General features: G+C 42.0%; 1 protein-coding gene across 1 annotated transcript; it reads left to right on the top strand.

The window, feature by feature from the left end:
* Positions 1–5,423: 5,423 nt before the first annotated feature.
* On the top strand, positions 5,424–7,372 carry LOC117249086 (ADP-ribosylation factor-like protein 4C). The gene has a single exon (XM_033614473.2). It carries the CDS (start codon positions 6,086–6,088, stop codon positions 6,662–6,664), a length of 579 nt encoding a protein of 192 aa, XP_033470364.1. The 5' UTR covers positions 5,424–6,085; the 3' UTR covers positions 6,665–7,372.
* The last annotated feature ends 7,544 nt before the right edge of the window (positions 7,373–14,916 follow it).

Here is a 14,916-nt window from a genome sequence, read left to right as displayed (position 1 = left end):
TAATAATAATAGTTAGCATGTTAGCCGTTAGCCTAGATACAGCCGTAGCGTCAGACCTGTTATAACCTAAGTGAATGGGCAACCTTCAGGTGCAAAGTTAGTCCACTAAACAAGCTTTTTTCCCAGAAAGACCACCTCATATCGTTAGGATAAATGTCAGAGAATATATAGAAAACGACATGTAAACGTGTTGTCTTACCTTACCGGTGTGCTGCCATGTTTGTTTACCATTTAGCTCTGCTTTCCAAAGCGTGCCTGAAATCTCACGAGAACAAGCAGCAACAGCTGGAAGGCAGAACCGGACAGTAGCCTGAAAAGTTCATTCATTTATTTTATGAAAGATTTATAGAATAATGGCTGACTTTTTGCCAGACTTCGACTTTGTGGAGGAGGAATTTGATTTTGCAGAGTTTGATGGCCGCCCTTATTTATTTGAGCCAGAATACACTGACAAAGAGTTTTGTGAAACTGAAGAACGGAGGAGGAGAGAGAGAGAGGCACAACAGGTAGAGGACGAGAGAGGAGGAATGGCTGCTGCAAGGCTGCGTAGCTCTGGAGATTGGTGGTGTACCTGTGAATGCTGTGCCCCAGTGCCCACAGAAGAGGAATGCCTCTGTTGCAAGGAATGGGACCGGTTGCAGCCTTATTTTCAAGGTCTGGATGTGACCGAGGACGAGACACCTCCACCTGGAGTAGTATCCAGCTGGGCTTTATCTAGAGCTCGCGAGATATATTTCGGCTGCGCTTTGGAAAGCAGAGCTAAATGGTAAACAAACGTGGCAGCACACCGGTAAGGTAAGACAACACGTTTACATGTCGTTTTCTATATGTTCTCTGACATTTATCCTAACGATATGAGGCGGTCTTTGTGGAAAAAAAGCTTGTTTAGTGGACTAACTTTGCACTTGAAGGTTGCCCATTCACTTACGTTTTAACAGGTCTGACACTACTATGCGCCCCAGCTGTATCTAGGCTAACGGCTAACATGCTAACTATTATTTTTATGTCACTAGTCACTTGAAACAAATTTAGGACGATAGGAGACAGGTTGAAATAAACCGAAATTTCCCCTTAAGCAAAAAATTGAAAATGGCTCTGCTCTCCATCTACAAAACATGTTTTTTCTTGTCTGTATAAGGGTACATACAGAGTTTGGCAAGCGTGCATTTATGTCTGCAGCTCCTCAAATGTGGAATCTTCTGCAGAAGGACTAAAGTTGCACTCAGTAGTTCCTCTTGGTCGTTTCAGAGCACTGCTGCAGGATTTTTGTACACACTCTTCTATATGCCATTGTCAGAGTGTATCGTAGCTGGTCTTTATAATCATGTGTAGTTGCCCTTTTTTGCGTTTTTATGGTTCACTTCTTGTATACATTAACGTACTTTATGGCCTTTCTTTGTAGTAATCTTATTTTGTGTTATATATCCTCCTGAGGCCTCCTGTTGTCCTTGTTCATGGACACTTTTTTGTGCCATCCAGTTGTAGTAAGACCACAGTACACTACATGTAAAAACAAGATGGCAGCCTTCTCTGCCAAGTCAGTCTGCAGCCGATCCCGACACAAGAGTGGACGAGGTCCAAAACATGATCAAATATTGTGGTTTATTTATGTTTAATAATGTTTGTAGTTTGACATGACCAGTTTTTAACAGTAACAAGATAAGACACATTTAATTAGGAAGTACTTGTTTGAGGACTTTGAGACTTCATTTTTGATGACATTGTTTAGTTTTTTATACTTATCGGGTCCTACTGATTCCATATAGCTAAGAGAAATTAAAACAGCACACCAAACAAAAGTTCGGGTCTCAGCAGGTTATTACTCATTTTAGAGCTTTCCATTCTTATTCTGTATTCTTGTTCTTTGCTGTCTGTAACTTATGTTGCTGCCTGTCTCGGCCCGGACACTCTTTAAAAAGAGATTTTCAGTCTCAAGAGGTTTTTCCTGGTTAAATAAAGGTTAAAAAACTAAAAGTAAAAAAGCTGAAGCTGAACTGCTAAACTCTGAGCAAAATGTCACTGTTTCAACACAAATAGAATTTTAAATCACCTGTTTGTAAAACTCTTAGCTCAAATCTCATAGTTTAGCAAACTTTGTTTATCCGTAAAACACTGGCCTTCAAAATGCCACACCCTCATTATCAGGTGCTCTTCTTCATGTCTCACCTGTTCCATCTCACAGTCATGGACATCAATCAGTGCAATCATGTGTCAGAGTATAAAAAGGTCTCAAGTGACCTCTGCTGCATTAGGTAAAAATAGAGCAGAATGAAAAACAGTTGTTTTGCAGTCAGTTCTGTCTCCTGAACATTTACTGTATTACAGTAACAAACAAATGTTTGCTTTGCTACGTTTTGTATTTGAGCACTGATTTCGTCATCACATCCTCAGAAAGACCATCTAAACATTTTCTTATTGCAGTGTTCCTTATTTTATTTTCAATACTTATAAATTCTCAGAATCAGTGTTGCAGTAAATGAGTTTACAGTTTGACTCTGGAAAGCTGGGTTGTTAGTTTCAGCCCAGCTGGAGCAGCACTGAGAGGCTCAGGAGGAGCTTCTGCCCTCAGGACACAAGGATACTGAATCATCACCCTGCCTTAGACCGCCCACTATTATATTCATTATTAGTCTTTTTTAAATGCACAATCAAAGGAACTGATGGGATTACATTTCATTGTAATTATATCTTATATGATTTTATGTGACAAATTAATGTATTAACTGATTGATACATTTACTTTTAATACTTTCAGTACTTTTTAAATGCTCCTCATATTTTTTATTTTACTTTACGCTGTGATATTTCTACTTTTACTTTACTAGTAAAAACTTATCTCAATACATTTTCAACCACCGACCATGATAACTGAAGTGCACCAGTCAGAGATGTAAATAGAGACAGTGCAGGCAATGTGGGTGCACTAGGGCCAGTGAGGTGGGGGCCCATAGGAGAGTCGGCCCTTCAACAATGTGCTGGGTGGAAAACTGGCCGTTTTGGGCATGTTTATTTTTTCTTTATTTGTTAAACAATCAATAGCTTCTATAACAAATGTATATGATTATTCTATAACTATAAGTCAACTATTAAAACTGCTAAATCAAATTAATAATTCCTCAATTTCTTTGGTATTTTTGTTATATACAGATGTGCAATGATGATTGCTGGGTGATAAATATGTTGATGGTATCCACTGTCAAGTCTCTGGTCATGTGACAAGACGATATGTGCACGATAGCATACACTAGGGCCCGTCATAATAGCGTGCACTACCATACTCCACTGGCACCTGTTATCCTTACTGATCATTACGTGGATTACTTTTTAAAAATTTATTGATTAAATCTTCTGGTCTGAAATATCTTTGCTATCACAGCCCAAAACTCAGATGAAGCAAACACGCCCAACTCAATCGCCAGGAAAAGCGTTGGCATTGTACGTTTCTGCAAACCAGATATGTTACATTTGCATGTCATTATACCATAGATACACTGGAACTTTATATTTCAGCAGTGCTGTGGTTAATATGTGGTTAGGTTTAGGCAAAAAACCCACCTGGTTATGGTGATTAAAAGATGCTGTTTTGGCTTGAAACACCCAGTTTGGGGGGCAGAAACTTGACACTGCTGGGAAGTATGTGAGGTCACCTGAGTCCATGAGCTAATGACAAGACAGAGAGCCTACAGTCGTGCTGCTGGCTCTGTGAGGCTGCACTCATCCACAGCAGAGCTTTGAGTCAAATGTCAGGTTTTAAGTCTTTGTCATGTAATGAACAACAATTACTGCAGAGCAGTCAGTGGCAATTAAGTTCATGGTCTCTCAGCCAAACAATGTTTCCAGGAAATGTATAAAAGAAAAAAAGACATGCATGCGAACATGCTCACAGTGTTGTTCAGATGTTTAATGTTTCTATGTTCATCAGATTAGTTGATTTACTTATTAGCACTTGACACTTGACGTGACTATCTGAGCTGCATTTCATCCAGTAGTTGTTGAGACGTTTCACTCCAAACCACAAATATCAACCTCATGGTCTATGTAGAGGAAAAGCCATTAACAGTGTGTGTGCAGGGGCTCTGAAGTGTCTATGTCAGTGAGAAAAATTCAACATAGTTTTCCTCTAAAATGCTGAACAGACAGCCTGACATGACCCTGCATGTGATCTCATGTTGCTCACAAGGTGGTGCTAAAGTTTTAAGTTAACAAATATACTGTTGGTGAAGACCTGTGATCGGATTCTGTTCATGTGCTCAAGTTCAAAGTGATTTACTATCAAATGCACAAAAATCACAGAAGCAGACATTGCCTTTGAAAATCAGGGTCTTCTCCAGGGCTTCCTCCAAAAATGATTAAATTTGTATAAAAAAAGAAGATCATACATGTAAAAACAGAATGAGAATCTAAGATATAACATAGTGCAAGTTAAATATACAGTAGGGATAATGTAAGATGAATAATGAAATAAAGTAATATAAATGTGTGGATCTGTGTGCTGAAAAATCCCATAAAGACATTTACAGCAGCACAAAGGGAGGCGGAGCTCATCATGACAGCTTCTACAACTTCATGTGATTTTACACCATGTTTCTACAGTAGCCCAGAACAGACAAACCAAACACTGGCTCCTTTTTATCCACGTGAAACTGCTCTATTTAGTGTTTTTACTGGTTTTAATTAGTGTGTCCCTTTGTTTTGGAGAGGAGGAGGAGACCTCAGTAAAAACCTCCTGAACAATGAACACTGAAGGAACTCAAACCAGGAGAAGTTTCAGCCGGTTGAGATCTGCAGTCCTCATCACTAGATGCTGCTAAATCTCTCTAAATCTTACACACTGCTTCTTTGAAATAAATCAGTGGTCTGGGATTAATTTTCAATAGCTAAAAAGTCTTAATTCAGCTTGGTCTTTGGTTGAAATTAATAAAATCAAAATATTTGTTCACTTGTTTTGCTGTGGGAAACATGACCACAGTCTTCAAGGACTCTGTATTTATATTATCCTCAACATATTCCTTTTAAAGACGCCTCCAAAATTCATCTCAACACATATTTTAAATGTCAGCTTGAGTTTTTTCTTTTAATTAATGAACTCAGTTATTTTCTCAGAGCCTGTGCATCCATCCTGCTTCATGTTCTGACCAGTTTGTACCAGCAGGTGGCGCTGTTGTCTATGATTTATCCTCCACAATCCCCATGAGCACAGATAGTAACAACAGAGAAAGAAATAAGGGTGTAACTGCTTCGGATCTAACACGTTTTATACTTTGATTCTCTTTGTATTGTTTGGTGAGGGGAAGGAAATTAAACCAACTCAGACACTATTATATTTTATTATTTTATTTCTAGGACAAATATGTCCTTGATGTGTTTCTATGAACCAAACGTTGCACGTGAAGTTTGTACTTCAGTGTGTGTGAAGGAGCCGGACCACAGCAGCTCGTGAGGACGCGCGCTGCCTCATTGGCACATGTCCCGGCGGGGTGGAGCGTAGCGGGGCCGCCTCTTGTTTTGCGGTCTGGTTTTGTCAGCCTCACAACAGAGCAGCTGCAGCGGCCGTCCGGAGAGGAGCAGCCCGACACCAGCCGGTCAACGAGTCACTGGACGTTATTATTCCCGGTTGGATCACGGGAGCAGGGCGCAGCCAGGAGCCGGAGGGGTGAATCTTTCTGTGCGCAGCTTCCACAGGGAGTGTTTGATCCTGAACAGAGGATACAGAGGGCTGCTGCTACTGCTGCTGTGGGCTGCTGAAGGTTGAGATCACCGTTGTCCTTCTCAGCGCTGACACCGTCCACTGTGTCCCGAAGGAGCATTTTAACTGTGGAGCTTCTTCGTGGCCAAATGGATGTGAGTGCGTGAGGAGAATACTAATGAACGGCGCGCTGCGTCCTGCCGAGGCGCACCGCGTCCCCCGCTGCTGCTGAGGGCCACAGCACAGCCGATCAGTCATCCAGAGCGCACCGGGGCCTGCGCACCACCTCAGCCTCTGCACGGGAGTTAATGAGCGGCATCTGAGCACCGGAGCTGTTTTATTTCCGAAACCAGGAGGTGGATAAAAAAAAAAAACCTGCAGCAGCTGCAGAAAGGAAAAATGGGCAACAGCTTCTCCAACATCTCTGCCTTCCAGTCCCTGCACATCGTCATGCTGGGTCTGGACTCTGCTGGGAAGACCACAGTTCTGTACAGACTCAAATTTAACGAGTTTGTCAACACGGTCCCGACGATCGGCTTCAACACGGAGAAGATCAAGCTGAGTAACGGCACCGCGAAGGGCATCAGCTGTCATTTCTGGGACGTGGGAGGCCAGGAGAAGCTGAGGCCGCTGTGGAAGTCCTACAGCCGGTGCACCGATGGGATCATATACGTGGTGGACTCTGTGGACGTTGACAGGCTGGAGGAGGCCAAGACTGAGCTGCACAAAGTCACCAAGTTTGCGGAGAACCAGGGCACGCCGCTGCTGGTCATTGCCAACAAGCAGGACCTGCCCAAATCTCTGCCGGTGGCGGATATAGAGAAGCAGCTGGCTCTGCACGAGCTCACCCCCTCCACCACCTATCACATCCAACCTGCGTGTGCTATAATAGGTGAGGGGCTCCACGAGGGCATGGACAAACTGTATGAAATGATCCTGAAGAGGAGGAAATCCCTAAAGCAGAAGAAGAAGCGGTAACAGTAAGAGCAGCTGGCTCTGTGGACAGTGTTTTAATGAACTAGAAGGAGTCCGGGTTCTGCCAGTGTTGCCCTGAACACCTTTACTTTGCAGTGATTTTATTCTCCTCAGTTTGGATTAAAGCTGTTTGACGCTGTGAAGCTCTGCTGAATGATGCCTCTGCACACAGGAGGCTGCAGGATATACAACACACAATAACCAAAAAGACACATTTTAGAGAAGAAACTTGAAATGATTCTTCAGATCTACAGCATGGAGGAAGAGAAACGGGCTGGCCCGTTCATCTGCTGCTTTATATCCTTGACTCTGAACACAGTTTGACTCTGAAGAAGACGCTCACTGAGGACTTTTATAGCATCATAGTTTTTATTTCCACCCACAGGAGGTCTGCTGTGGGGACACGTTTGATTTTGCACGTGGCTCGGGTCACTTGTGCCCCCTGCTCTTTATTATTTTTTCCTTTTGGAGATCAGACATCTGTAGTTTGAGTCTGGATGTCACGCTGACTGTTTCTTTGGGAGCATTGAAGTAGCCTTTCCTCTGCGTGGTGGACTGGAGGAGGACACAGCGTCCACTACTTTGCACTTTTCATTTCCTAACAGACAGTAGAGAACTACACTGTATTCATAGAGGAGCAGATCCAGGTGGTTTATGTACTAAGAAGCCAAAATTGAAGTATTTTTTGAATATTAAAAGATTTAAAATCCATGATTTGGGTGGCTGTTGTTCATTCACATGATGTGGTGGAAGGAGTGGTGCTGTGAGATAATACAAACAGGGGCTCTATAAAGATGTGTGAACTTTTGACCCGGTGCATGTCTTTATTCAGATCCTCACAGGTGTGGATCAAAGGGAGGTCAAAGGTCGCAGAGTTCAGAGAGCCTGCAGGAGGTTAAATGGGAGAAAATCCTTCTGGTGTATGAAGATGTTTTAAAAGAAAAAGGCCTGAGCACAGAGTTGTGTTTGAGTCTTCTGCACGTGAAGTGAACATTTCGAGCACAGCCGGAGCTCATTTGGGAAATTTATGGATCTGCATTGCAGTGCTGAATTTTCTGCTTCACAACAGTGTTTACAGCAGCAACCAGTGCTCCACTGGGACCAGTGCTCACCAGTACATTAGATTACTGTCCTGAGTGCAGTTAATTATAACTCACCACAACATTTTTGGATGAAATGGGCCTATTTGCTCACACAGCTGCTAGTACAGTATGAGCTCTGCTTTAGCCAGAAAGTTGCTGAATAAGAGTTTCTGCTCATGAATTATAATTACTTTGATTATTGATTAATCTGCCAGTTTTTTCTCCAGTAAGCGACTACTCTGTTTGGTCCATAAAATGCCTGAAAATAGCTAAACTGCACATCAGAAATTTCCCTAAGGCTCAAACTGACATATCCAAATGTCTTGTTTTGTCTTAGCAACAATCCAAAACACAAACGCTATTTAAACCACCAAATATTCACCTTTCAATTAATCAATTTTTTTCTTCTTTAGAAAACAAATAACTTGAACGATAAATGGATTATCAAATGAATTGATTAATTGTTTGAGTTTTAATTTGTGCTCTGACATGAATAATAATTCTAGTGTGCGTCATGTGCCTCCTGTACAGAGTTGTCCTATTCAAGCTCTGGCAGTAAATGTGTCTGATCAGTTCAGTGACAGTTCTTATTTTGTGTTACAATCAACAAAATTTAAAATGCACACAGATCTAAGACATTTTCATGCACACAAAAGTCTCGTATCTCTTAAATCTTAGGCCCACCTGTGTAGTAATGAAGCTGTTTAACCAGCACCCAGATATGCCACACCTGTCAGGTGGATGGGTCATTTTGGAAAAGGAGAAGTGCTCACTAGCTTGGATTTTAACAAATTTAAGACTGAAATTTGAGGGAATCGAGAGTCTTGTGCGTGCATAAAAAAGTCGTAGATCTTTAACTTAAACCTGAGATAAATGAAAGCAAATGAAAAACATGCAACAACAAAAGTGTTCGCTTCTCCCAGGTTGCGGACAGTAACTGAGTACATTCAGTGCTGCACTAAAGTACATTTTGACGTATTTTACTTAAGTGTTTCCATCTTGTGTTACTTTACACTTCAACTACAGTCATATGGGTTACTGAACAGGCCTATCAGGCACAGACCCAGGGGCCCAAAGTGTCAAGGGGCCCCCCCTGACCATCTGCAAAATGTTCCTGAGATCAACACGTACTGACCACGACCAGCGAGACTTAAAATGACCAATAAAACACAAAATAAACCTCAAAGAGACACAACGCAACTACAGAGATGCAAAACAATTTTAAAAAGTGTCAAAATCAGCACAAAGTCTGTGTGTCTTGCTCCTGTGTAACAGAGGGGCTGGGGCCTCCTGCATGTCTGGGCCCAGGGGCCACTTCTCTCATAACCCGCCCACTCCACTACATCTCAAAGAGATAGAGTGTATTTATCTGACTGCTGTGGTTACATTTCAGATTAAGATTTATCAGCTGCATTGCTAAAGATTAAAAAGTGATTTGCAAAATGTTTAGTATGTGACTTCTTAACAACCAAAAATAGTGTCACAGTTTCTGTCATGTTCCATCAACGAGACATGTTTGCTGTGAACTTCTCACATGGTTTCATTTCAACAACAGTTTAAAGCCCAAAGAGGTCAAACTATCCAGTATTTCACACAAAAACAAAGACGAGAAAACACCAACATGTGATTATACATTCGTGTATCAGAGCTTTATTTTTTCCTCTCTCCTCTCCCATTCATCATCTCACGACACCGACATGTGTGCCGTGTTATGCCTCTCCCAGTTAAAGTCTACTGAAGTCAAGTGTGAGACAGAAAAGGAAACAAAGCCATCACTTTACTGCGCCGTGTACACGCTCATGATGAGAACTCCAGTGGAGGAACGCTGTAAGTTTGATGCTCTTTAATGACAAACAGGCTCCGAAAAACTGAGAGGTTTCCCCACAGACACGAGAACAGAGAGAGCCCTGTCATCTCAGGACTACCCGTTACTATGGCAACAGCATAGCAGAACCAACCCAGTGATTTAAGAAACAGGTTTCCCCTCTCGCAGTCGTCTGCAGCGTTAGCGTCTGTGTTTACCACGACCAGAGTCACAAACATTCATGTGTCAGTCCCGTGATTTGCCCCTCATGTTAATCACATTCGACATGCTTACAGTGTGTCGTCTGTTATCTGGATCCAGCTCTGCTTTAAAGCTGCACCATTCCATCAGATATTGTAAATATCTTGTGTATTATTTTCCCCCAAATTCAGTTTGATACCATGGGTGGATCGTGAGACAGTGGGTCCCTGGGCACAGATATGCAAAGGGCTCCAGCACCTCCTCTACACAGGAGCAACACACTCAGACTTTGTAGTCGTTCTCATCATCTCTCTGTGGTTGTTTTGTGTCTCTTTGGGGTCTTTTTGTTTCTTTTTTAATCAATTTTGTGCCTTTTGTGTTGTGTGTCTTTGTAGTTGTTTTGTGTCTCTCTCTGTGGGTGTTGCCCATTCTTGTGGTTATTTTGTGTCTCTTTGCAGTTTCTTTGAAGCTCTTCAAGGTGATTTTGTGTCTTTTTTTTCATTTTGTGCCTCCTTCGGGTTGTTTGGTGACTTTTTTAGTCATTTTGTGTCCCTAGATTGTTTGGTGTCCCTTTGTGGTAGTTTGGGTCTCTTTTAGGTCACTGTGTTTCTTCTTGTGTTCATTTTTTGTCCTTTTAATCATTTTGTGTCTTCTTTGGGTTGTTTGGTGTCTCTTTGAGGTCATTCTATGTTTCTTTGAGGTCATGTTGCATCTTTTTTGGTCATTTTGTGTCTCTGCAGTTCCTTTGCATCTCTTCAAGGTAATTTTGTGTCTTTTTTGTCATTTGTGTCTCCTTTGGGTTGTTTGGTGTCTCTTTTGGGTCATTTTGTGTCTTGTTGAGTTAATTTTGTAACTTTCTTGGTCATTTTGTGTTTCTGAGATAATGTTGTGTCTTTTTTGTGGTCATTTTGTGTCCCTAGATTGTTTGGTGTCCCTTTGTGGTAGTTTGGTAGCCTGGAAATCCAGACCCAAATCTAGGAAGATTTAGAGTCTGGCCATGAGTAATGCAAATGGCCCAACTCGAGGGGTGGCACCAAGCATGCATTTGAAAATATCACTGCACGCAATTGGATAACACTACGACCAATCAGAACAATACACGGGGTGACGTATCCAAAGCTTAGCTACCAGCGGAGCTAACTGGTAGATTAGACTCTTGCCGTATCCGGTCAGTAAAACAGCAAAAACGTCCTTCTTGCAAAGGAAAGACTCGAGCGCCGTCTTCTGTTCCTCTTTTAGAGAAAAAGCCAAGTCTAACTCGTTCATTGTAGCGGCCAAAGCCGTTTCAAACAACTGGTGTTCATCCATAGCCATCTTGCAATGTTTACTGACTGATTCTGGACTTTGTTGTCACAGCGCTGTCGTCATCTGTTTAGCTCGCCTCTGGCCTGCCTATATCAGATACACTGATGTGATTGGTGCAGCTCGGCTCCAACGGCATGGGTAATGAGCATCATTACTGATTGCCAGAGTGACTCACTGAGCAAATTCAAATTGAACTCTGGATTTCCAGGGTAGTAGTTCGGGTCTCTTTGAGGTCACTGTGTTTCTTCCTGTGTTAATTCTTTTGTCCTTTTTAATCGTTTTGTGTATTCTTTGGGTTGATTTTAGGTCATTCCATGTTTCTTTGAGGTCATTTTGTGTCTTTTTTGGTCATTGTATGTATGTATATGTCATTTCGCAGTCATTATGTATGCCCTTGTGGTTATTTTCTATCTCTTTGCAGTTCCTTGCATCTCTTTTGGGTAATCTGGTGTCTGTTTGCAGTCCTTTTGTGTCTTTTTGAAGCTATTTTGTGTCTCTCTGCAGTTTCTGTGCATCTCTTTTAGATAATTTTGTGCCTGTTTTGATGGTTTTGTGTCTCTTTGTAGTCATTTTACCTGTTTTGTAGTTATTTTGTGTCTCTTTGCAGTTCCTTTGCATCTCTTTGTGGTCATTTTGAGTCTCTTGGTCAGCAGGCTGTAAGAAATTGGATGGTTCCGTATGTGTGTGTTTATATGAAATGTAGTAATTTACTTTTTTAAATGAGCTCAGTTCCAGCTGTAGTTAATCATTATTCAGTCATTATTTATCTTCAGTCTCAGTTTGTGTTTTCAACAAAGCACATTATTTTGTCCTGCAAAAGTCAACAATAATTGTTTCCCTAAAGCAATGTGGTGACCTTGTATGAATATACTTCTCATATATTTTAATATAAGGCCAGAAGTGTGGTCATGTAGACTCGTAATATTTGATGCCAGTACAGTAGCAGCAGAGCTTCTCTTCATTTGACCCATTTGTCAGTTTGAAACATGCAGGAAAATGAAGACCACATGTGTGCAGCACAGTTAGCTGCACGAGTGGCCTATAAAAACCAACGGCCTCCAAATATACACCGCCTCCAGAGAAGCTTGTCCTTGTTTATACTGAAGGAACCGTTTCTCTGTCTTCAGAAAGAGGCCTGACTTCTGTCAACTCAACACTGTGGCTGTGAACTTATAACCTGCAGCACAAAACAGTTTGTTTGAGAACAGTAAGTAAAAAAACTAAACAGGTTCTTGTTTCCTATTGAGATTCAAAATGACATGTAATTTCTGATCTGGCACAGCCGTGGTAAAGCTTCGGTTTAGGCACCAAAGCTGCTTGGTGAAGGTTGTCTGGATCAGGCTACATGATATTTTGGCCTTTTGAGATGCTGACTGTGCCAGACTGGGTGATTATAGAGGCAAAGTCTTGCAGCGACAAGAGACAAGACTCTATGTTTGATACTTACGTGCACAGATGACAGGAGAGGTGCCAGATACACACCTCACTGCTCCACCTGACAGTAACAACATTCCCCCTCTCTCTGATCCCCTACTGGTCACCACTGCAGAACATGTTAAACTCCTCAAACATGATAAGAAAAGGCAAAAAAAACCCAAACACTTTTTTTCAAATGGCAACCTGCAATTCCTTGACCGGAAACTACAATTTGTGTGAAATGATTTTGAGCCAATCTTTTGCTAACAATAATTAGCATTAGCATTAGTATTATGCAAGCAGCAACCTTGTCGGCTGAGAAATGAAGCCAACGTGGAAGTGCCAAAAACAGTTCTTTGAATGACTCTAGAAGCCCGTCAGTCCCCATAGACCCCGATGTTAAAATGTCCAACTTTACAGCAGAAATAAACATGTTTACAGCCTGGTACAAAAAGCATTTTGGGCCTTTATAGCTAATTTCAATCAGGAAAGACCAGGTGAGTGAAATAAAGATGATTGTTTAATACAGATTGGAGGTGTGCAAATTAACAGATGATGTGATGAATATGAAGAGGCAGAAGTGCTTTTGGAATTTGGACTCCCAAGGGAGATTTGCAAGCGAGCGGCATCTGAGCAGCAGCAAAATAAATCCCTCAATGAGTCCAGACACTGGCGGTCGTGGTGGCTGATGACTCTGAGACTGAAGGCTGATGAATCTGCGAAGACTCGGAGGTGATGGGGAGGTGGAGGATGGGCATAACTGCAGCATGACAGAATTATGAGCTTCATTTCATCATTCATGTTAGCCGTTAGCCTAGATACAGCTGGGGCGCAAAGTAGTGTCAGACCTGTTAAAACATAAGTGAACGGGCAACCTTCAAGTGCAAAGTTAGTCCACTAAACAAGCTTTTTTTCCACAAAGACCGCCTCATATCGTTAGGATAAATGTCAGAGAACATATAGAAAACGACATGTAAACGTGTTGTGTTACCTTACCGGTGTGCTGCCATGTTTGCTGTTTACCATTTAGCTCTGCTTTCCAAAGCGCAGCTGAAATATCGCGAGAACAAGCAGCGATCTCATACCGTGCCTGAAATCTCGTGAGCTCTAGATAAAGCCCAGCTGGATACTACTCCAGGTGGAGGTGTCTCGTCCTCGGTCACATCCAGACCTTGAAAATAAGGCTGCAACCGGTCCCATTCCTTGCAACAGAGGCATTCCTCTTCTGTGGGCACTGGGGCACAGCATTCACAGGTACACCACCAATCTCCAGAGCTACGCAGCCTTGCAGCAGCCATTCCTCCTCGTCCTCTACCTGTTGCGCCTCTCTCTCTCTCCTCCTCTGTTCTTCAATTTCACGAAGCTCTTCGTCAGTGTATTCTGGCTCAAATAAATAAGGGTGGCCATCAAACTCTGCAAAATCAAATTCCTCCTCCACAAAGTCGAAGTCTGGCAAAAAGTCAGCCATTATTCTATAAATCTTTCATAAAATAAATGAATGAACTTTTCAGGCTACTGTCCGGTTCTGCCTTCCAGCTGTTGCTGCTTGTTCTCACGATATTTCAGGCACGGTATGAGATCGCTGCTTGTTCTCGCGAGAACAGCACACCGGTAAGGTAAGACAACACGTTTACATGTCGTTTTCTATATGTTCTCTGACATTTATCCTAACGATATGAGGCGGTCTTTGTGGAAAAAAAGCTTGTTTAGTGGACTAACTTTGCACTTGAAGGTTGCCCGTTCACTTAGGTTTTAACAGGTCTGACGCTACTATGCACCCCTGCTGTATCTAGGCTAACGGCTAACATGCTAACTATTATTTTTATGTTACTAGTCACTTGAAACAAATTTAGGACGATAGGAGACAGGCTGAAATAAACCGAAATTCCTCTTTAACTGGTTTAACTCTTTTTCCTGGACTTGCAAGAAATCCTACCGATCTGTGCAAGAACCATATCGCTGATCAACAGCTGATTAACGATCTCACCTGCAGATCAAACAACAAGCTAAAATTGGAGCTGCTTTTTAAAAATTAGTCAGGCGTTAAAATCTGACTTAACCCAAACTGTGTCTGGTCAGTTTAAGAGGTTCCACAGTGCTGTAACAACATCATGCTACTCTGCCTTCACTCCTGACAGATAAGAGTATTTGCACGACTAAACGAGGTAAACATCCGTCATCGTAATCACTTGAACAAACGACCAAAGCTGCTTTCTGCTTTCTTCTTCTTTCTTCTTCTGGTCTTGAAAAGACGCAATTGTTGTACTTAGACTATGTTTGTGGTGATTTCACGACTCAGACATTTGGGTTACTGAGTGAAGTTTTAGTTTGAATATGAGTTTCAGCTTGTGTTTAGGTCAGGTAATTCCTTCCAGCAGCCAGTGATAATACACAGTGAATACATACCAGGGTTTTCAAGTCAGAATCAGTTGCAGACTGCACTTCTG

This window comes from Epinephelus lanceolatus, chromosome 14 (genome assembly GCF_041903045.1).
Source record: "Epinephelus lanceolatus isolate andai-2023 chromosome 14, ASM4190304v1, whole genome shotgun sequence".
Taxonomy (NCBI): Eukaryota; Metazoa; Chordata; class Actinopteri; order Perciformes; family Serranidae; genus Epinephelus; species Epinephelus lanceolatus.
This window is presented reverse-complemented; position numbering and strand designations above follow the sequence as displayed.

Excerpts from the sequence above, each read along its gene's own strand:
- LOC117249086 (XM_033614473.2), top strand. The coding sequence starts at position 6,086 with ATGGGCAACAGCTTCTCCAACATCTCTGCCTTCCAGTCCCTGCACATC.